Below are 22,033 nucleotides of genomic sequence, written 5' to 3'. Positions count from 1 at the left end.
ATTTTTCAATTGTTCCTTGACTTTTGAGCAGTCTTCAAAAACACTGACCTTGCCCTCCTTCATGGTGCATCTCTTTTTTATTTCTCTGATCTGCTTCTGCCTTGTTCTTCTCAGTACTCTGGATGCTCCTTTTGCCACCAGATTCTTACAGACCAGGGTATTTCCGTGTACTCATCATCTTTTGTCTCAGTGACACGCACACCCTCTGCTACTGTGTCTTGAACTGCTCAGCTTAGGAGTCAGCCAGGTGTGTATTTCTCAGCCTTCCCGGACAGCTGGCTTCCTGTTAGATTCTGCCAGTAGGAGGCACTGGTGGGAGATCAGAAGGCAGGAGAAACTTGAGAAGCATCCTGCTTCAGCCTCTCAACAGAGTGACAGTTGCTGGCAACAGCTGGTAGTTGTAGCAGCAGGAAGTATGGGAGACTCAGGACTCCAGCCTCCTGGGCAAACGAAGTACCTCTCAAGGATTCTAGCCTTGAAGGAGGTGGCATCTTTTTAGTACACTGGAACTGACTATTACAATATCTCTCACAAGGCAATGAGTAGATTTACGGATTCCAGCTCAGGAACGATGGCAGCTTCTGATTTATAGATAGCGATCTTTTTAAAAAATAATTACATTTCTAGGACTCTCCTTTTTTTTTTTTTTTTTGTACTTCTTGCCCTTTTAACACCTTTGTAATCAGTTCTCTATATTAAATTTCAGTCTGAAGCACATAAAGTGGTTAAACGCTCCTGACAGGATCCCGGATAACTGGTGTGAGGTTTGGGGTTTGAGCCCCTGCATACTTTTTTCCTTGTTTCACTTCCCTCTCCTTCTGCACAGTTTAGTTGGGCGATCTTATCCGTGGCCTCTGCTTTGACATTTGTGCTGATGACTCCCAAATCAGGCTCTTCAGACCATACTACCTGGGGGTCCATACCCACACACCTCACTGTCTACCGCGCAGTTTCAGCTGGCTATTCCACTTGTATTTCAAATTCAACATGTACAAAATCAAGCTCTTTCTCTCCTCTGTAAACCTGCGCCCGTGGCATTCTTTTCTGCTTCAATTCAGTCCATCCCTGACCACCCACCCAGCCACCCACGCTGGAAACCTGAGATATCCTTGACTCCTCCACCTTCTCACTCCCACAGCTAATCAGTAGCCAAACCCTTTAGATTCTACTTCCTAATTATCTCTATATTCTATCTCCTCCGCCTCCTCTAATTATGACTTAATTCAGGCCCTTATCATCTGTCATTTAAATTATTGCTGTATTGCTACAAGAGTGTGGTGTGTGTATGTGCAACTGTTCATCTTTGTATGCTATAGACTCTTGCCCAGCAGTTTCACCTCAATTATTTAAAAGCTCTAGTTCATTGTTTGAAATGTCAATCAGAACTTTTTTTCTAAAATGCTAAAATGATTGTGTTATTCCCCAGTTTTAATATCTCTATCATCTGCAAGCTCCACCTTGTGGTGTAGCAGGGTCCATGTGATCTGGCTCCTGCCTGAATTTGTAGCTCATCACAACATCCCTCTACCCCCCATTACCTCCTATTATCATGCAGGAACACACCATCAACCTTCACAACATTCCTATCAGCTAGTACACAGGGTCTCCAAGAAGGACCTCTGGATGTCTTTGATCTTTGTACTTCTGACTACCCTTTGCCCTGGAATGTTTTTCTCTTCCTTCATGTTCTGCTGGTCAAATTGTTTTTCCTTCAAGAGTCTTAGAAACCTGCCTGATTATGTTTCTCCTATTCCGCATCCTCATAAAATTACTGCTACTTCCAAAACACTTGGCACATTCTTCTTTGAATACGTTACATTGTTTGGTAATTATCCCTTGGCCCTCTCCTTCAGCACTAGACTCTTAGCTCTTTGAAGGCAGACTATGCCTATTCATCTTTGTATTTCTAGCACTGGAGCCAACACGCAGCATTTCTTTTTTTTTTTTTTTTTTTTTTTTGAGACAGAGTTTCGCTCTTGTTACCCAGGCTGGAGTGCAATGGCGCGATCTCGGCTCACCGCAACCTCCGCCTCCTGGGTTCAGGCAATTCTCCTGCCTCAGCCTCCTGAGTAGCTGGGATTACAGGCACGCGCCACCATGCCCAGCTAATTTCTTGTATTTTTAGTAGAGACGGGGTTTCACCATGTTGACCCGGATGGTCTCGATCTCTTGACCTCGTGATCCACACGCCTCGGCCTCCCAAAGTGCTGGGATTACAGGCTTGAGCCACCGTGCCCGGCCCTGCATTTCTTATATTTTGAGTATATATCTGCAAAATGAATTAGAGCCAATGCCTAAAGAAGAATGAGTTTTTTGAGAAAGAGGAAGGGAGCCAGGAGGGAGGAGAAGAGGCAGGGTCTGAAGAGCCCTGAGGGTTTACTGTGAGATGTGCTTCCCCACTGCAGCGTTCTGCCAGGAGGTGGCACTGCTCTGAAGAGCCAGCTGGTCACTCACAGACTGAGGCCGACAGCCTGAGATTAAACAAAAAACTCCACCCGGAAGCAACATTCCTCCACTGGGCTTCCCAGCCCAGTTACATGCCATAGTCTAACCCGGTCAAACAGCCAAGTCTTCAGGAGGTTGCTCGCCCAGGGATCTCCCCAGTGACTGATGATGTTAAACCCTACACTTCTCTGATTGGTTTAGAGAAAATGACAAGGGCAGCTATTGGAAATGATCCGGCAAAACATGATCTAAGGCCACCCTTTGGGGGAGGGAGTTGGGGAAGCTGGGTTGGCTTGGTTGGTAGCTCCTACCTACTGGTTGGCGAGAAGATATGGGACATGAACAGAACCAAGGAGCTGCGCTGCTACAAATGCTACCACTTCTGTGGCTGCTGCCCCACTCCTGGGCCGTCCCTGAAGGTAAGATGGTAGTCCCATTTGCTTGCGCCCTGAACCCAGGGAGCCTACCCAGCGCTTGTGAGGAAGAGCGCTGTGCTTTGTGAGTGGTGGGAAGTCATGAGCAGTGGAAACAATAGGAGAGTGGGAAAAAGACAGCTACTATGTATGGTTGGTAAACGATGTCAGAGGTGTTCCATTTCAGACAAGCTCTTGAAGCAGAGATTTTTTTTTCTCCATTTTACAAATGAAGAAAATGAGACTCGAGTTATTTGTGCAAATCCACACCATTGGAAAGTGGTAGAGCTCGGATTTGAACAAAGTGAATGTTATTTTCACTCCTCCACTCAGATTCTACTCTGCTTCCTGTCATTAACTTATCTTGTGATTCTTGAAAAGTCTCTTAACTTTATTGGCTCTTAGTTTCCTTCTCTGTAGAGGATGGGGCAGAATGGAAGAATAATCTGGAAGATCCCTCTTCCTCTAAATGTCTGTTATTCTGGGTACTGGGTTAAAGGTTTCCTGCTGACTGGGGGATTCCTACCAATAGCTTCAAAGAAGAGGGATTATATTCTCCAGTTACAGGGTCACTTCTCCCAATGCTGTCGTTGGGCGGCCTGGTGGGTTGAAGGAACAGAAGACATTCTCAGAGAGGCTTGGTGCCAGTGAAGTGGCTGAAGAAATGTCTGGAGACTGGTTTTTCCAATTTACCATTTGTGTCTGGGGGTAGTGGGAGGCAGTTCCATCTATGGCTTTGGGAGGCTGTAGGCATTCCTCCTCCTCCCCTCCGAAGAGTGAGAAACCCATCTATGGTCTTCTCTAGTCAATATAGTAGCCTGGCATGAATTAGACAAAGGAATCCCCTTGGGAGGATGAAGCCCTGTGCCAGGATATATGGCACGGTGAGCAGAGTACAGGCTTCCACCTGCTTCTTTGGCTAGGTGTTTTTGTGCAGCCCACAAACACTCAATGAACAGAGTGGCTCTGAATCTGTCACTTTATTTTATATAAATAAAATATATATATATATATTTTTAATTTTAATTTAATTTGATTTTTTTTTTTTTTTTTTTTTTTTTTGAGACAGAGCCTCGCTCTGTCACCCAGGCTGGAGTGCAGTGGCGTGACCTTGGCTTGCTGCAACCTCTGCCTCCCAGGTTCAAGTGATTCTCCTGCCTCAGCCCCCTGAGTAGCTGGGTTTTTAGGCGCATGCCACCACATCCGGCTGATTTTTGTATTTTTAGTAGAGGCGAGGTTTCATCATGTTGGCCAAGCTGGTCTCGAACTCCTTCCCTCAGGAGATCCCTCTGCCTTGGCCTTCCAAAGTGCTGAGATTATAGGCTTGAGCCACCGTACTGGACTTTATATATTTATAGTTTGAGACAGGGGCTCATTCTGTCACTTGGGCTGGAGTGTAGTGGCACAATCACAGCTCACTGCAGCCTCAACATCCTAGGCTCAAGCAATCCTCCCCCCTCAGCCTCCCGAGTAGTCGGGACCCACAGGTGCTCGCCACCACACCTGGCTAACTTTTTGTATTCTTTGTAGAAACAGGGTCTCACCATGTTGCCAAGGCTGGTCTTGACCTCCCGGCCTCAAATGATTTGCCTGCCTCGGCCTTCCAAAGTGCTGGGATTAGTCACTTTAGACAGCAGAACTCTTTTTGCTTTTGACAACTTTAGACAACTGGCCTTTTTATAGGCAGGGAAAGCTTGGAGAGATGTCATAATTTGTTCTTCACCCCCATTGGGAGTGGCATTCTAAACAACAGTCATAGGAAAGGGTCTCACCTTGGCCCACGCTCCTTGAAGCAGGCCTTGCCGGGTTTTTTGTTTTGTTTTTGAGACGGAGTTTCGCTCTGTCACCCAGGCTGGAGTGCAGTGGCTTGATCTTGGCTCACTGCAACCTCTGCCTCCTGGATTCAAGCAGTTCTCCTCCCTCAGCCGAGTACCTGGGACTACAGGCACATGCCCCCACGCCCGGTTAATTTTTTGTATTTTTAGTAGAGACAGAGTTTCACCATGGTGGCCAGGCTGGTCTGGAACTCCTGACCTCATGAACTGCCCACTTTGGCCTCCCAAAGAGCTGAGATTACAGGTGTGAGCCACTGCGCCTGGTTCCGCCTTGCTTTTTTTTAAGTTGGAGAGGAGGAGAAGGCTCCTACCTCCCTGAACCTCACCCCGTGTCCTTTCCAGCTCCTACTCCAGCGTGGCGGGATGAGCTGCAGAACCACACGTTCCAGCACACAGTGTACTGCCAGGATGGGAGTCCCGGTGTCGGACTCTCCGAGTCCTACGATGAAGACCAGCTTTTCTCCTTCGACTTTTCCAAGAACACTCGGGTGCCTCGCCTGCCTGAATTTGCTGACTGGGCTCAGGATCAGAGAGATGCTCCTACCATTTTATTTGACAAAGGGTTCTGCGAGATGATGATCCAGGAAATAGGGCCACAACTTGATGGGAAAATCCCGGTGTCCAGAGGTCAGGAGTTTTTTCGAGGAGTGAAGGGAGGAGGGCTGCATTCTTAACCTCATTAATATGTGCACTGAATGATTTTCCTTGATACCAGCTCCCCATCTCAGATACCTCTGGCTCTCCCCATCACCTTAATTTTTCCACTGGCCTTGGTCTCCACCCTGTGTTTTTTGTGAGCAGAAGTACCTAGCATGTAGTAGGCATTCAGAACTATGTATTGAATGTGATGAATTCAGCAGGTACCAGTTGATGCCTACTGAATATTAGCACTGTGCTTCTATGCCCAGCAAGATGCACGGGGAGAGCAGAAATATCTGATGATGTGACTATATCTTAGTGAGAAGACAGTGCATGGTTAGACGCCAATGCGAGCTCTAGACGGGAAGTGCTGAAGTAAGTTGGGATAGAGGAATCCAGAGTAGCCTGGATCTGGCTCTGATTCTAGGTCTTGCTGCAGTTCTTGCCTGGAAGAAGACCTCCCTTGGGAGCCCAGCTCCTCTGTCATCTGCATCTCCCAAAGTCTGACCCATTGTGTTCTTCTCTGCCCTCCCCTTCATATGTCATGCCCCTTCCAAACACAGAGATACCACCTACACTAATCTCTTCTTTCCCCCACACCTCAATCCCCCCACCAGGGTTTCCTATCGCCGAGGTGTTCACGCTGAAGCCCCTGGAGTTTGGCAAGCCCAACACGCTGGTCTGTTTTGTCAGTAATCTCTTCCCACCCATGCTGACAGTGAACTGGCAGCATCATTCTGTCCCTGTGGAAGGAGTTGGGCCTACTTTTGTCTCAGCTGTTGATGGACTCAGCTTCCAGGCCTTTTCTTACTTAAACGTCACACCGGAACCTTCTGACATTTTCTCCTGCATTGTGACTCACGAAATTGACCGCTACACAGCAATTGCCTATTGGGGTGAGGCTTTCTCCTTGGAAGGCTGGTCCTTTTGGGGGCAAAAAAGGGATAGACCTATGGGAGGGGCCTTCTTTCTCCACTGGGTAGTCTATTCCTACCCTAAGCTCATGCTAGTCTTCCAGGCCTCAATTTCTCCCATGTCATCCCAGACACCCAAGTCATTCCTCTGGGTGGGAGGCTCCTTGACCAGGTCCCCAGGCTGAGCCACTCCTTATTTCCTTCAGTGCCCCAGAACGCACTGCCCTCAGATCTGCTAGAGAATGTGCTGTGTGGCATAGCCTTTGGCCTGGGTATCCTGGGCATCATCGTGGGCATTGTTCTCATCATCTACTTCCGGAAGCCTTGCTCAGGTAGTATATCATCTGGAGAGGCCAGATACAGTGGTGCATGTGTGCATGTGTCAGGATTATTCTGTGGCAAGGGGGGTGCACATATAGCGATCCTCAGGCCCTTGGGTGTGGGGGCCTGTATCCAGCAACATGGGGGCGCATCTTCCCAATTGAGGACCCAGTTACACACACACACAGTATGGGTCACAAGAATGGCTTTGAGTGAAAAAGGAATCATATGGGGTGCTGTAGGAAAAGGTGCTTGGAGATGATTTGGGAACAAGGAGAAATCAAGCTCTGCAGGGTGTGCAGGAAGAGCAAGTGAGGCCATTGTGGCACGGGGAGGAGGAGGAGGATCAATCTCCTGATGGCTTTCCTCCATCACTTTCTCTCCCCAGACTGATTCTTCCTGACCAGAGTTTGATGCCAACGGCTTCAGCCATCCAAACAGAGGGTGTGCAGGTTTCTCGCATCCTGCTCAGGATCTCTTCTTCTCAGGCTAGAAGAAGTCTCTGTGACATCCCTGGGATGTGTGTGTGTAGGCTTCCCACCTGGGGGCTCTGCTGTCCCTGGGCTTGCATCCCAGGGATCCCAGAGTGCCCTGCCTATCACAACCACATCCCTTCCCTGTCAAGGCAATAAATCTCATTTCTTAATATCAGTGTGGCTTCTTTCTTAACTCATGGTGTTTGTTTCTGGATATTTCAACTTGAGTGGGTTGTCATTTCAAATTCAGCATGCCTTAACCTGAACACAGCTTGTCCTCTTTAGGGAGGGAAATAGGGAAAACCCCGAATTTGTCAGCTGAGCGCTTATTCTCTGGTCTCGGAGCTACATGATGTTTTTCCTTCTATCAGTTTGTTCAAAATGTGTGAGAAGCAAAGGCAGAGTTATTTTCTAATAATCTGCTCACAAAATGGTTAAGGAAGCTGCTTGTGCAGTGTGTGTGTGTATTTTACTGTTTGTGAAAATGTTTATGTCTCATATAGGCTGCCCTGAGGAACATATATGTCCCTTCAACCCTCGCCATAACTGGGAAACAGAAGCTCAGGGGTGGAAAGAATAAGCTCCCAGGTGTTTTATTCCAATCAGTCATGTCAGTTCTGGGAAAACAGTATCATGAAGCCCCTGACATGAAGTGGGAACAGGCTGGAAGGGCAGAGAATTCACGTGTCTTTCCCGACAACCTGTTCTTTGGCCTGAGTGAACTGTTCAAGGAGAGCTGCACAGGCGCTGTCCTGGGCAGATGATGAAAGCTGGCAACACACGACCACTGGTGGTACATTGCTTTGCATATGCTTTATTTCTTGCATTCCTTAGTTGCTTTGGAGACAGTGTGGCAATAAGGTTGAGAGGGCAATTACTTGGTCAGAGAGTTTCTGTTCTTGGCATTGTACTAGAGTCTAGTCTAAAAGAAAATTTTCAGTTCTCCCCAAGAGAAGTTGGCACTGTCTCTGAATCGTCTCATTTCTAACAACAGCATGTTTACTGGTTAAGAGGCATGGGCTCTGGAACCAGACTGCTGGGGATTCAATCATAACTGTCAGCGTTTAGCTGTGAGCCCTTGGGCAAGTTACTTAACCTGTGTCTTGGTATCATTTTCTGTAAAAGGATGACAGCAGTGGTGTCCACCTTACCATTCTACGCCCACCATGTTGCCAAAATTTGAAAGTCAAATAACTATAAGTATTAGTGAGGATAAAGGGAAATGTGAACTATAATATCTTGCTCTGTTGGTGGGAATGTAAACTGTTTATGATCCCTGAATTACTGAAATTACAAGCTAGTTGAGTTGAAAAAATTAATATAGGAAGTAAGGCAGCATATCCTCATGCTGCGAAGCTTAAATAAGTTAATATCTACAGAATGCTTAAAATTGTGTCTGGCACATACAAAATGTGCTCAACAACCTAAGCTTATCATTATTCGTCTTGATCTTCAGAGGAGAACTTAGTAGCCTCGTAGACTTTTTTCTCTTTTCTGAAATATACCTTAAAACTACCTTCAAGTATTGTATTTTCTCCATTTTAGATTATTTTATTCTCACTTTACTAATTCTAGATGTGTTCTTTGTTGCTTTCTGGTTCTTCCTAATTTATCTTCCTCTCTATTTTCCAACTTATCTAGATATTCTGTCAGGCAAGCCTTAAAAGACAAGTCACTTCCTCTCTCTGGGCCTCAAAGTCCTCATCTATAAAATGATAGGCTTAGATTAGATGCGCTCTGATAAACATTCTATGATACTGTTACTTAAGTACCCTAGAAACACTTGATATCTTCTCTAGTCTGGTGCCCCTTTTCTAATAAAAAATATTACCCACTATTCCCAGCAGGAATGCTGTTCTTGAATGAATATTTTTTCCTCACTCATCTTTGAAGGTATTGTATCTGTTTTTAGTTTAGGGCATTTGCCAGGCTCTTTCCTCTCACAGGAATGCATTCTTCTTACTATTTTATTTATTTATTTTTTTGAGACAGAGTCTTGCTCTGTCACCAGGCACCAGGCTGGAGTGCAGTGACCCGATCTTGGTTCACTGCAACCTCCGCCTCCTGGGTTCAAGCAATTCTCCTGCCTCAGCCTCCTAAGTAGCTGGGACTACAGGCATGCACCACCATGATCAGCTAATTTTTGTATTTTTAGTAGAGACGGGGTTTCACCATGTTGGCCACGATGGTCTCAATCTCTTGAACTCGTGATTCACCTGCCTCAGCCTCCCAAAGTGCTGGGATTACAGGCATGAGCCACCGCACCCGGCCAGGAAAGCCTTCTTTATTCTGCTCAGCTTGTTCCTGTTTTAACCAACTCCATAGGTCCAACTCCAGTTTGATTTATTCCATGAACCTGCCCCTAATTTCTCTTTATTGAACTCTTCCAAGACTTAGAGCACTCAGCCTAAGGACTGGGATATTCTGCCTTATTTCCTATGTTAATTTTTTCACCCAACTAGTTTATAATTTCTGTAATTCGGGGATCATAAACAGTTTACACTCCCACCAACAGAGCGAGATCGTTCACATTTCCTTTTATACTCACTGATACTTGTAATTACTTGACTTTCAAATGTTGGCAACATGGTGAGTATAGAGTGGTATTTTGTTGCTTTAATTTGCTCTTCTCTCATTACTAATCTGTATCACATTGTCTGATCATTTTGACTTTTTAATATATGTTACTATTTGGTAGAACTAGTCTCCATTCCTTTCCCACCTTCCCCAAAAACTTATTTTCCTTTTCTTTCTCAAAATTTTCTAAGATACTCATGGACTTTATTTTCATGTGCACTTTATAATCAGCTTGTTAAATTCTTCTGAAATCCTGGTGTTATTTTAATTGGGGTAGAATTTAGGTAAGAGATGTGGGGAAAGATTCTCATTATGTTAGCATGGTCCATCCATGAATATGGTATATCTCTACACCTCTCAGATCTTTTTTTGTGCACTTCAATAAAGTTTTATTTTCCAATTGATTATTAGCAATATAGGATATAAAATAATAAATCCTGAGTTCGAATAATGGTTCTATTACTTAGTGTCTGGGTAGATCTAAGAAATCACTTAGCCTCCCTCTGCCTCCATTTTCTCATGGGTAAGATGAAGATAACATTCTTCAATAGTTATGGTCAAAAAAAAAAAGGAAAAGTAGTTGTGATGGCAAATCAGGTAGACTATCCCTTAGAAGTTCAAGTAATTTGGCTGTAGGATGGAAGGATAGTGAACTGCCTACAAAAACTATAATCCCAAGGTCAGAGTCTAGAGCAGTGAATCCTGACAGGATAGGGGTGTGTGTGTGTGTGGGCGGAGTTGAGGTAAGGGGTAGATGGCAGGGGTGGGGTGGGGATTGAACAGATTGGGCAAGTAATATAATCTTGGCAGGATATAGGTGTGTGTAGTTTTGAAAAGACACTGAAGTCATGAATGTGGTCTTATGCTATGAGGCATGATTAACTGGTTGAGTAATTTTTGTGTTTATAAATGGAAACTTGAGTTAAAACCAGCTGCCCCAAAGAGGAACCTCAGAACTGACATGGAGCAACTTTAGGAAGTGCCTAAAAGAGATTCTTATGGCCAGACTCTCAAAAACAAACAAGAGATCACATTTATGACTTCCTTCAATGTGCAGTGCCAGTGATGTTATTGTAGCTCGTCTTTGTTTTAGCTAGCCCAGACTCCTTGTAGGATGCCTCCTCCCTGATGGTATCTCACAGCATTGAGGAGCTTGTGGAGCTCTACACCAGGCCTGCCATGCCAACTGCCTTCCTCCTCTCCAACACAATCCAGCCCAGAATTCAAGGCTCATTCCAGGCCCCCTTGATTGAGAGTATTCTCTGTCTACCATGCCCATGGTCATTTCTCTCTTCTCTCTTTTTTTTTTTTTTTTTTTGGAGACAGAGTCTTGCTGTGTCACCCAGGCTGGAGTGCAGTGGTGCAATATCGGCTCACTGCAAACTCTGCCTCCCAGGTTCATGTGATTCTCCTGCCTCAGCCTCCCCAGTAGCTGGGACAACAGGCACGTGCCACCACACCTGGCTAATTTTTTGTATTTTTAGTAGAGATGGGGTATCATCCTGTTAGCCAGGATGGTCTCGATATCCTGACCTGGTGATCCACCTGCCTTGGCCTCCCAAAGTGCTGGGATTACAGGTGTGAGCCACCAGGCCCGACTCTCTCTTCTAAGACCAATGACCTTATTGCTCTCTTATTGCTTACTTGATTTAACATAAACTATTCTCTTTAAAGTGTTTGTTTTCACTCCCCAACTGACCTACAAGTAAAGGATATGAAGGCAGAATCCATATCTTCTCGTTCTGAATGTTCCCAGTAATGCTTTGCACACAAACCCTGGGACTAGTTCACTGAGGGCATGTGGTGGCCAGGCTAAGGGCGGAAGCAGTGGGAAAAAAGAGAGGACTCACTCTTTGGGTGGTTGCATAGAGGCAGTAAAAGAAAGGCAACACGGGGGAACCTGGTTGGGGCTCCACACCTCGTCAGTCCCGGTGCTGTATCAGTAATTAACAAATAAGCAACAATGAACAGAGCAATTGAAATGACATTTTGAATTGGCTGGAGGCTGGAAGACAGCTATATCTGTAAAAATAGGAGGGCTGGGAGGAGGAGAGGAAGGATAAAAAGGGGAACAGGCATCTGGATTTTCTGTCCTTCTTTATTCTAAAAAGCTCCCTCAGTGTTTGCATTAATAGAGAAGTGAAATCACCTCCCACCGTTTCCTGTTGTGGCCTCACAGAAGGTTTCACATCTCCTTTGATCAGAGCAGAGATCTAGACATGAGAGGGAACTACATTCAGCCTCACTGTTACTGGCTAGGGCCATGCTCAGTGCTGGCATGGGACCACACAGCGAGTGCTCCTTTGCCAGGGCCAGGCTTTGTAGACATTGAAAAGGATCCCAGGACTTGGTTCCTATAAGGTTAGGCTGACAGCTTACCTGGACAGGATGGGGAGGAATGTGAGGGGAAAGTGTACTGGGGGACGGGGGAAAATTCACAGAGTTTCAAACTTGTCAAAAGAGAAAGTGGAAGGGACACTGGTTCTAAGAGCAGAAGGAACTTGGAGGATGGAAAAGATAAGACTTGGGGGAATTGGGTGGTGGATTGTGACTCTTCTCTTTCTTCCTTTCTCAACAGAGGCCTCACTAACTCCCTTTATCTGAGCCATCCCAGTTCCAGGATGTAGTGAGTGTGTGTGCATGCTCAAGAGAGAATGAATGTGTGTGTGTGTGTGTGTGTGTGCAAGCGCACATGCATGCACGTGCATGTGTAAGTGCTGTGTAAGAAGAGGAGTTACAGCCTTTAGACTTTGGGTTTAAATTCTTGGACCTGTTTTTGAACCTGGGAAATGAAGACAATTAACAAGTCTTTTTTTTTTTTTTTTTTTGAGACAGAGTCTCACTCTGTCACCTAGGCTCGAGTGCAGTGGCACGATCTTGACTCACTGCAACCTCTGCCTCCTGGGTTCAAGCGATTCTCCTGCCTCCGCCCCCCGAGTACCTGGGATTATAGGCTTGCTGCCACCACGCCCAGCTAATTTTTGTATTTTTAGTAGAAATGGGGTTTTACATGTTGGTCAGGCTGGCCTTGAACTCCTGACCTCAGGTGACCCTCCCACCGCAGCCTCCCAAAGTGCTGGGATTATAGGTGTGAGCCACCGTACCTGGCCAACAAGTCTTTTAAGATGAAATGAGATAGTATATAAAGGACCTACCTAGCATAGCATCTGTTACAAAGTAGAAGCTCTACAAATTACGCACTTCCCACCCCATATTCTGTCCATTCCAACACACTTGATAGTTCATTAGCAGAGTTAGAGTATATAATCAAGGTGAGAGGGGGCCGTGGCTGGGAGATACAGCAGAGCTTCAGTTAATCTCAATTAGTTATATGATGAGTCTTTCATTTTTGGTAATGATCTTTGTATGCATTTCTTTGTTCCATTTGTTTCATAAGTATTAGATTTTCCTGAGGTCAGGGACTTTGAGGGAGGGCAGTTAAGTGTGGTGTCTAGCGTCCCCCTCCTCATCCTCTTTTGTTTAGCTCACTATTGAATCAAATCCAAGAGTTCTAAGAAACTAAGGTGTGAAGAGGCAGCCCTGAAACCTACTAGGGAGCAGAAGGAAGCCAATTTAGAGTTTCAAGTTAGTGATGGAAAATCCATCAGCTGTATAGTTCACAACGGGATAGAAGAATGAATTTGTCATTTAAGATCTGCTTTTTCAGGCCTGGCACGGTGGCTTACACCTTTAATTCCAGCACTTTGGGAGCTTGAGTTGAGTGGATCACTTGAGGTCAGGAGTTCAAGACCAGCCTGGCCAACATGGTGAAAACCCATCTCTACTAAAAAAAAAAAAAAAAAAAAAAAAAAAAAAAATTACAAAATCCAGGCATGGTGGTGCATGCCTATAACCCCAGCTACTTGGGTGGCTGAGGCATGAGAATCATTTGAACCCAGGAGGCGGAGATTGCAGTGAGCTGAGATCATGCCACTGCACTCCAGCCTAGGCAACAGAGTGAGACTCTCTCCACAACCCCCCCAAAAAAAGCAATAAAAAAATATATAAAATCTGTATTTTCAAGACATACATGTGATCAACAAGCATATGAAAAAATGTTTAACATTACTAATGATTAGAAAAATGCAAATCAAAATCATAATGAGATACCATCTCACACCAGTCAAAACAGTTTCTATTAAAAAGTCAAAAAATAGCAGATGCTGGTGAGGTTGCAGAGAAAAGAGAAGGCTTATATACTGCTGGTGGGAACATAAATTAATTCAGCATTGAGGAAAGCAGTTTGGCAATTTCTCAAGGAACTTATAACAGAACTACCATTCATCCCAGCAATTCCATTATTAGGCATATATTCAAAGGAATATAAATTGTTTCACCATAAAGACACATGCATGTAAATGTTCATTGCAGCGCTATTCATAATAGCAAAGACGTGGAATCAGCCTAAATGCCCACCAACAGTAGACTGTATAAAGAAAATGTGGTATGCATAAACCATGGAATACTACACAAACATAAAAAAAAGGACAGGATCACGTCTTTTGCAACAACATGGATGGAGCTGGAGGCTCTTATCCTAGGCGAAGTAACACAGTAACAGAAAATGAAATACTGCATGTTCTCGCTTTTATAAGTGGCAGCGAAACATTGAGTATACATGGACACAAAAACGGGAATAATAGACACTGGGGCCGACTTGAGGGTGGAGGGTGTGAGGAGGGAGAGGATTAAAACTACCTATTAGATACCATACTTATTACCTGGGTGATGAAAGAAATTTGTATGGCAAATCCCCATGCCACACAATTTACCTATATAACAAACCTGCACGTGTACCCCTGAACCTAAAATAAAGGTTAAAATGATTAAAAATAAATAAAAAATAAAATCTTAGTATTCTCAAAAAATAAAATCTGTCTTTTCAGGGGAAAAAAAGTAGGAAAGCTTTATCTCATTTTCCTAGTGGCTTCAGAATGCAGGGACCTGCCCCCAGGGAACCGGGTATGGTAGCGGAAACTCACAGGGGAGTTTAGCGTTTGGGGGAAGGCAGGTGAGCTCTGGGCACTGACCCGTCACCAGCTATTTTTCAAGGAGCCCGAGTGGTGTTAACCTGCGGTCTACCCCGTGAGACTGCGCAGTGTGTAGGAGGATATGGTTTACTGGCTCCAGAAAGCAGCTATTATAACTGAGGAGGAAATAAGCTTCACTGGCTAGAACTGAAGCCGCAATGGAGGCCCATGGAGGGATTTTCCAGGCCTCTATTCCTGATCTCTAAGGTGGCGCCGCTTCATTCTGGTCTTGAGATCAGGCAATTGTGTACTCTTTCTGTGCCTCCTTCCTCCTTAGCAGCCCTGCCTCTGCCACCTGCCCCAGAAGGGCCCTGGGTCCTCTCATCTCAGGACAGACAAGGATTTTTTTAATTATCTTCTTAGGTAACCTCCCTGTGAGGAACGGGAGAGGTTATCTGGTCCTGGTCTTTTTGGGCATTGAGAGGAAAAAGTTAAACCAGTGGGCAGCCCAGGCTGCATACATCCTGGGAATATTGCAATTATTCTCTCCACTAATCTAGGGAAATCTCCTGTTTTTTCCTGCAGAAAAAGAAGAGAGACCAGGAGTCCTGTTGTCTAAGCCTAAGTCAGGATAAGGTTTACCTAGTAACTGATGATGCTAGGCCAAAGCACTCAGCGATTTGTCTCTACATCTGACCCCGCCTACCTTGCCAGTCTGTCTCTGCTTGGGACCCTGGACTCCTGGAAGCTGGAAGGAACAGGTTTAATATCCAGGGGCTGGGTATCCCCAAATCGCTAATCTGGGAGAGGGGGTTCAAGGGACCCAGGCAATATAGTATTCTGCTCAGTTTCTGGAGATCGTCTACCTAGACTGGAGCTTCTGGGACAGGCGAGGACCCACGGACCCTGGAAGAGCTGGTCCAGGGGACTGAACTCCCGGCAGAACGGAGCATGATCACATTCCTGCCACTGCTGCTGGGGCTCAGCCTGGGCTGCACAGGAGCAGGTGAGAACACTTCTTCCAGGTACTCTCCCTTCCCCTGTTCCTGTTTCAGGGTAAGGATGTTCAGTTTTGTAATTGCATTTGACATTCCAGATAGTTTGTCTCCCTGGTATATATTCCTATAGCACTTTGTCCTGTACCTTCGTATCCACTTTAATGCAATTAATCTGTATAATTATTTGTGCAGCGTATATCCCCTACTGGAATATAGGCAAGGACAATGTTCATCTTATTTACTGTTGCATCCCCAGCTCCTAGCACAGTGAAGCACTTGCCTGGCATACGGCAAGTGCTTTGTAAATAAGTGTGAAGTGAACGTTTAGTGTTTCCAGCACAGTACAAGGCTGACTCTTTCTCTTGACCCTTTTCCTCTCTCATTAATTTGCCTTACTGAAGGTCTGTGTTCTGGGAAAATTGTTATGTTTAAACATTGCAAATACTCTCAGGGGCCACTCCTATCCCTGTGCGTAGTCTTGAATAAACAGGAGACTGGTTCTAAAAACTTCCCTACTACTTCTATCGACGCCCTCAAATCAGGCTTTCAGAAACTTCAGTGTATGAGCTTGGTTAGTAGATGGTCCCTGAGGCAGGAAATCTGTGCCACACTAACTGTGTCACCAAGGCTTGGGTTCTCAGCTGAATATAGGAAAAAAAATCAACTTTTTTCTTCAATATGCTCACACTCAACACTTCTTTGTCCAATCGTGTGGGTTATTTTTTTTTTTTTCTCACAGCAACCAATTCTCCTATATTAGCTGGATATCCTACAATTCAATTCCATTGTGACATTAACTGGAGTTAACATAGACCCCAAAAGTTAAAGGCTCAGTCTCACAAGACCACCTCCATTTCAGACACCAATCGCAAGTATTAGGTCCCTGGCTTACCCCACATCTTCTCTCTAACTTGGCTACAAATCAGAAGTTCTCATGACCCCTCCTTAGGGTTGATAATTTGCTAGACTGGCTTACAGAACTCAGGAAAATTTACTTACTATTGTAGATTTTTTACAAAGGATATTTTAATTGATAATAATAATTATACATATTCATGGGGTGGATAATGATGTTTTAGTATATGCAATGCATAGTGATAAGATCAGAGTAATTCGCATATCCATCATCTCAAACATTTATCATTTCTTGGTGTTGGCAACATTCAATATCCTTCTTCTAGCTATTTGAAGTAATAAAATGTATTATGGTTAATAATAGTCATCCCACAGTGGTATAGGACACTCGATCATAATTTTGCATCCTTTAACAAAGGATATTTTAAAGAATACAAATGAACATTTGGATGAAGAGATACCAGGTCTGAAAGGGTCCCAATCACAGGAGCTCTGTCCCCACAGAATTAGGGTACTTCATCTCTTGGTATGTGGATGTGTTTACCAACTGAGAAGGTCTCCGAACTCCATAGTTTAGGGATTTTTATGGAGGCTTCATCACATAGGCAGGACTGATTATTAACTCAATATCCAGCCCCTTCCCCTTCTGGGAGGATGGGGGAGGGGACTAAAAGTTCCAGGCTTCTAATCGTGGCTTCTTCTTTCTGGTGACCAGACCCTCCTCCAGGAGCCCACCAAGAGTTACCTCATTATAACAAGAGACACTCCTGTTACCTAGGAAATTCTAAGCGATTAAGCACTCTGGTCAGGAACCAGGGTCAAAGACAAAATATTAGAATAAAACCAAAAGATGCACCTACCATCCCTATCACTCAGGAAATTACAAGGGTTTTAGGAGGTCTGTGAAGAGCTCCTAAATATACGTCTATATGTTATATATGTTTATTATTTATTTATTATCACACCAGTAGAAGACATTGACCCGCTCTCCGTTCTCTGGCTCCTCTAGGTGGCTTCGTGGCCCATGTGGAAAGCACCTGTCTGTTGGATGATGATGGGACGCCAAAGGATTTCACATACTGCATCTCCTTCAACAAGGATCTGTTGACCTGCTGGGATCCAGAGGAGAAGGAGATGGCCCCTTGTGAATTTGGGGTGCTGAATGGCTTGGCCAATTTCCTCTCAGCTTACCTCAACAAACAAGACACCCTGATGCAGCGCTTGAGCAATGGGCTTCAGGATTGTGCCACACACACCCAGCCCTTCTGGGGATCGCTGACCAACAGGACACGTGAGGAAAGAGGGGTGCAGAGGGGCTACCAGGAAGTGCAGTTAGGAGGGCAGGCTAGGGAGGATCCCACAGTAGGCCATGGGTTTGAGTTTTGAGCAGCAAAGAAGAGAAATGTGTGGATCCGAAATGTTGGAAGAGGGAGGGTTGAACCTCAAGGGAACAAGGTGGCTGACGTGGGTGGAACATGGTAAGGAAGGGGAGGTGACACTTGAACCGAGAGGAGCCATCCGGGGAGCTTTCGCAGAAGCCGGGGTGTCTCAGGATGCATACCCAAAATATTCATGCCTTCTTATCCCAGATTTTGATGTTCTAGATCTGAGGTGGACCCAAGCATGAGAATATTTGGAATCCTAGGGGATTCTGACACATGCTTTTTCTTACCCTTAATCTCTGGCATTGACAATGACTTGACATTTGTAAAAGTAAGCTTGCAGATCTCCACAGGACAGAGTAGTGTGTCTCAAAGCTGGTTTCTGAACCACCTTTCTCAGAATTTCCTGGAGGAGGTGCTTGTTAAATACAAAAGCCCCTTGGTACCACTCCACATCTGTTGAAAGAAAGTAGCTGGAGATACAGGCTAGGAAATTTGCAATTTAACATAATATCTTGGATTTTTAAATTTAAGATTGTGTTTGAAAAATGTCAAGATAGAGGCAAGCAAGAGGATCATCTAGGAGAATAAATTAGTAGAAGATGGCAGTATTAACAATCTCATTAATCTGACTACATTCCAAATTTAAGAATGAGTCCCAAGTTAGGCTTGTTTCCTTAGCTATATGAGGAGAAAAGACTTTAACTAGGAAATTAATGTATTGAACAAAATTCAGAGAAAAGTTGTTTTTCCACCTTGAAAAACCCAATGTACAACTCTGGATTACTCTTAGCTTACTTATTTCAAATACCTTCTAGCTTACATACTTGAAATAAATACTATGACTTCTAGAACAGCTTACAGTTTAGATCTGGCTTTTACTGATTGTAATCAAACATAGTTCTGGAGGAGTAAAGAAAGAAAGGGGTAATAAAGGAATGGGAGAGAAGAAAGAGTGATGCAGGAATGCATTCTAACGCTTCCTTTCAAGGGGCAGCATGGCAGGGGAGCTGGGGTGGGAGGTGGATTGCAAAATCTACGAAGAATTGTGATAGGAAAGAAACCAGGTTGGGGAAGAAGCCAGAGTGTCACGCTCCTTCCTAAAGATGTTTTTTCTCCTATGCAGGGCAACCATCTGTGCAAGTAGCCCGAACCACTCCTTTTAACACGAGGGAGCCTGTGATGCTGGCCTGCTACGTGTGGGGCTTCTATCCAGCAGATGTGATCATCACGTGGTGGAAGAACGGGAATCCTGCCATCCCTCACAGCAGTGCCCAGAAGACTGCCCAGCCCAATGGAGACTGGACATACCAGACCGTCTCTTACTTAGCCTTAACCCCCTCTTATGGGGACATCTACACCTGTGTGGTGGAGCACACTGGGGCTTCTGAGCCCATCCTTCAGGACTGGAGTAAGTGTATGGCAGGTGGATGGAATTAGGGTTAAAGCAGAGAAAATGAGATGTGGATTGACATATGGCGCATGGTAGAGAGAAAGGTGCTGAAAATGGGGACTGACTCTGGAGAAACTTATGGAGGGCTTAGGACTGGAATGGGGAAATGGGATAAAGAAACGGAAACATTTAGGTTGGTGCAAAAGTAATTGCAGTTTTTGCCATTACTTTTAGTAGCAAAAACAGCAATTACTTTTGCACCAATTTAATAATCTGTGCTATTGTTGCTCTTGTGGTGTGGCTGACGTTGCTGCTTCTATGTTTGAGAGTGGGAAGGGAGCATGCTTGCCTGGAAAAGAGGATGCAAATTTGGCAATCACATTTTCAGAACCCCAAATTGTAATACACTAGTCTAGCTAGCCTCCTTAGATTTCAACTATTCTGGTGCCAGAAGCAGACGGGAGCTGGAGGTTGAAGCAGGGGGACTTTTCTTGGTGTGGGGCAGTACTGCCTTTGGGCTGCTCTACCAAGCACGGGGCAGTAGTGAAGCCACGGCTGGCAGACCATTTGGCATGGACACTCAGGGCCGAATGGATAAATAATTAATTACAGTTTAAACACTGAACTCAGTGTTGGGAGTAGGTAAAGGTAGCGTGAGAAGTTGCACACAGCTTTGGTGATTCTTGGGAAAGAAAGAGGAAGAAATGAAGAAGAGGAAGGGTGTCTGCCAAGGATCAGGGAACAGGATCTCAGATCCGCTGCTGTAACCAGGTTTCCCCTTGTGGGAACTGCTGTTTCTTACTGGGCAGCTGGGAAGGGAATGGAGAACAGAGAAAAAAATCTGAGAACAGAGAAATCACTTGCTCACTTGAACTCTCCTGGGGAGTGTCTCCTCATAGGGTACGCAAGAACGTACCTCCCTTTGGTAATGGAGTGCTCGTTTTATAATGGGAAAATAATTTGGGTGGGACATGATTCAGAACAGGACTAGGCCCAGGAAGTGTGGGGACCGTGGGATGGGATGGAGGACACGTGGGAGATCTAATGTAGAAGGACACAAGTAGTAGGATAGCTCACAGGATGGAACCACCGGAGGTTATGAAATGTGGCAAGACAGTGTAATAGGAGACTGCCCAGTTGGAGAAAGTAAGGAAGCAAAGGAAGAAAGTAAGGAAGTTGGAGAAAGTAAGGGGGCAATGGAGAGGGCAGTGAGGAGTCCTTCATCCTGATAAGGGTGTATTTTGAGGTAAGGGAAGGAAAGAGCATACCTTGAGAGGCCCCACTGTGTTAGAGAGGACCTGGAAGCCAGGATGCTAATTCTGGGGAGATGGGTTCCCCAGGCTTACTCCAGGAGTAGAGGTCCATGGGATTTGAGAAAGGTCAGTTTCTTGGGATTGGGTGGTATGAGCTAGGCCCTGGGAGCTGGGGTAAAGAACCTTTGAGCCCCCCGAGAGGTGGCTGCAATAAATTGAGTTGCCCTGGGGGTGAAAACAGAAATTGGTTTGAGAAAGCTTCTATTTTTTGCAGCGCCTGGGCTGTCCCCCACGCAGACAGTGAAGGTTTCTGTGTCTGCAGTGACGCTGGGCCTGGGCCTCATCATCTTCTCTCTTGGTTTGATCAGCTGGCGGAGGGCTGGCTCCTCTAGTGAGTGACTCCCTGAACTCCCATCCCTCCTCCTGGTCCCAATCTCTGCTTACTTTCTGTTTGTGATTGACTTTCTCCTCCTAGCCCATTTGCTATGAATAATGTGAGATCCTTTTATCCCCAAAGACTGGTTTAATCAAGTATCTTCCTCTCTTAGGCTACATTCCTCTTCCTGGGTCCAATTATCCGGAAGGTAATATCTCTGTTTGTCTCTTTCCCTGCTTGTCCTTTGGTAGGGGTGTGGGTTAGAGAGGTCGGTGGCGGGTTCAAATAATCTTGCTTATTATATGGGTGAACTTCCATGAGGATCTAGCCAAGGGCATGATTTAAGCTGACATTGCTAGGATTAAGAGTAGGAAAGAGGAAAGCCTACATCCTCCTCTTCTACCAAGTGGGGTGTCTGTGGCGAGGAGGCTGAAGGCGGTTCCTTTGTATTAGTTGTTGGTAACCTAGAGTTTTCAATATCACTGTATTAACACATGGGATGGTTACAGTGACAAACAATGGGGGCAACTTGGGTGGAAGCCTCATTATCTCCTTTTCATTTATTCTGTAGCACGGCACATTTCCTAGAGGCAGAATCCTATAACTTCCACTCCGAGTGAGAAGGAGATTCAAACTCCATGATGCGACCATTCCTCTCCAACATCTTCAACTCCCTGACGTTACCTTGGATCCTCTGGTTTCTCCATCCAATTCTTCGATGTTCCCAGTCTTTATTATGCAAACCTTAACAATTTAGGGGACCTCATTCCTGGGACTATTCCGTAACCATATTATTATCCAAGACTATGTTTCTGGAATGAATATAATCTGAGGAAGGGAGTTAAAGACCCTCCTGGGGGCCTCAGTGTGCCATAGAGGAGAGAAAGTCACTGGTGATTGTTTCTGAGAAATAAACTTTGTTGGAAATATTGTTTTTCCATGCCTTCTTCCTGGGGCCCTGGGGAAGGAATATGGGCAAAGCAGGGACTGAGGTTGATTCTCTTCTACTTGAGTGAGGGAGAAATCCGTGCCTTCTTCCATTTTCCCACTTAGACACAACAGAATTTGGGGCCGTTTTCTAATTTATTATTCATAATGAGAAATTAACTGTGGTGGGATGGAGTCACAGAATATGGGGAAGGAAGGGGATTAACAGCTTACTCACCTCATGTAGGCTTTTATGAAG

The 22,033-nt window shown here is 45.1% G+C and overlaps 2 protein-coding genes across 3 annotated transcripts; both read left to right on the top strand.

The window, feature by feature from the left end:
* The first annotated feature begins 2,689 nt into the window (after positions 1 to 2,689).
* LOC104650606 (HLA class II histocompatibility antigen, DM alpha chain) lies at positions 2,690 to 7,213 on the top strand. Its single transcript, XM_010334004.3, has 5 exons — positions 2,690 to 2,864; positions 5,036 to 5,320; positions 5,950 to 6,228; positions 6,453 to 6,578; positions 6,956 to 7,213. Exons 1-5 carry the CDS (start codon positions 2,777 to 2,779, stop codon positions 6,958 to 6,960), a joined length of 783 nt encoding a protein of 260 aa, XP_010332306.1. The 5' UTR covers positions 2,690 to 2,776; the 3' UTR covers positions 6,961 to 7,213.
* A 7,962-nt stretch (positions 7,214 to 15,175) lies between these two features.
* On the top strand, positions 15,176 to 21,779 carry LOC101038711 (HLA class II histocompatibility antigen, DM beta chain). 2 transcript variants are annotated; one of them, XM_003923121.4, is made up of 6 exons: positions 15,176 to 15,596; positions 17,453 to 17,734; positions 18,952 to 19,236; positions 20,746 to 20,862; positions 21,020 to 21,055; positions 21,419 to 21,779. In XM_003923121.4, exons 1-6 carry the CDS (start codon positions 15,542 to 15,544, stop codon positions 21,433 to 21,435), a joined length of 792 nt encoding a protein of 263 aa, XP_003923170.1. In that variant the 5' UTR covers positions 15,176 to 15,541; the 3' UTR covers positions 21,436 to 21,779. The 2 variants fall into 2 exon arrangements, with proteins under 2 accessions (XP_003923170.1, XP_010332305.1); XM_010334003.3 differs by lacking the exon at positions 21,020 to 21,055.
* Positions 21,780 to 22,033: the final 254 nt, after the last annotated feature.

This window comes from Saimiri boliviensis, chromosome 4, assembly GCF_048565385.1.
Source record: "Saimiri boliviensis isolate mSaiBol1 chromosome 4, mSaiBol1.pri, whole genome shotgun sequence".
In the NCBI taxonomy this organism is placed as follows: domain Eukaryota; kingdom Metazoa; phylum Chordata; class Mammalia; order Primates; family Cebidae; genus Saimiri; species Saimiri boliviensis.
The sequence above is the reverse complement of the archived record's forward strand: the minus strand, read 5'-3'. Positions and strand labels throughout refer to the sequence as shown.

What these genes read in the sequence shown, in the direction of transcription:
- LOC104650606 (XM_010334004.3), top strand. Translation starts at nt 2,777, where the DNA reads ATGGGACATGAACAGAACCAAGGAGCTGCGCTGCTACAAATGCTACCA. An exon ending in CTCCTGGGCCGTCCCTGAAG is followed by an intron (nt 2,865 to 5,035) that starts GTAAGATGGTAG and finishes TGTCCTTTCCAG; the next exon opens with CTCCTACTCCAGCGTGGCGG. An exon ending in CACAGCAATTGCCTATTGGG is followed by an intron (nt 6,229 to 6,452) that starts GTGAGGCTTTCT and finishes TATTTCCTTCAG; the next exon opens with TGCCCCAGAACGCACTGCCC.
- LOC101038711 (XM_003923121.4), top strand. Translation starts at nt 15,542, where the DNA reads ATGATCACATTCCTGCCACTGCTGCTGGGGCTCAGCCTGGGCTGCACA. An exon ending in ATCGCTGACCAACAGGACAC is followed by an intron (nt 17,735 to 18,951) that starts GTGAGGAAAGAG and finishes TCTCCTATGCAG; the next exon opens with GGCAACCATCTGTGCAAGTA. An exon ending in GCCCATCCTTCAGGACTGGA is followed by an intron (nt 19,237 to 20,745) that starts GTAAGTGTATGG and finishes TATTTTTTGCAG; the next exon opens with CGCCTGGGCTGTCCCCCACG.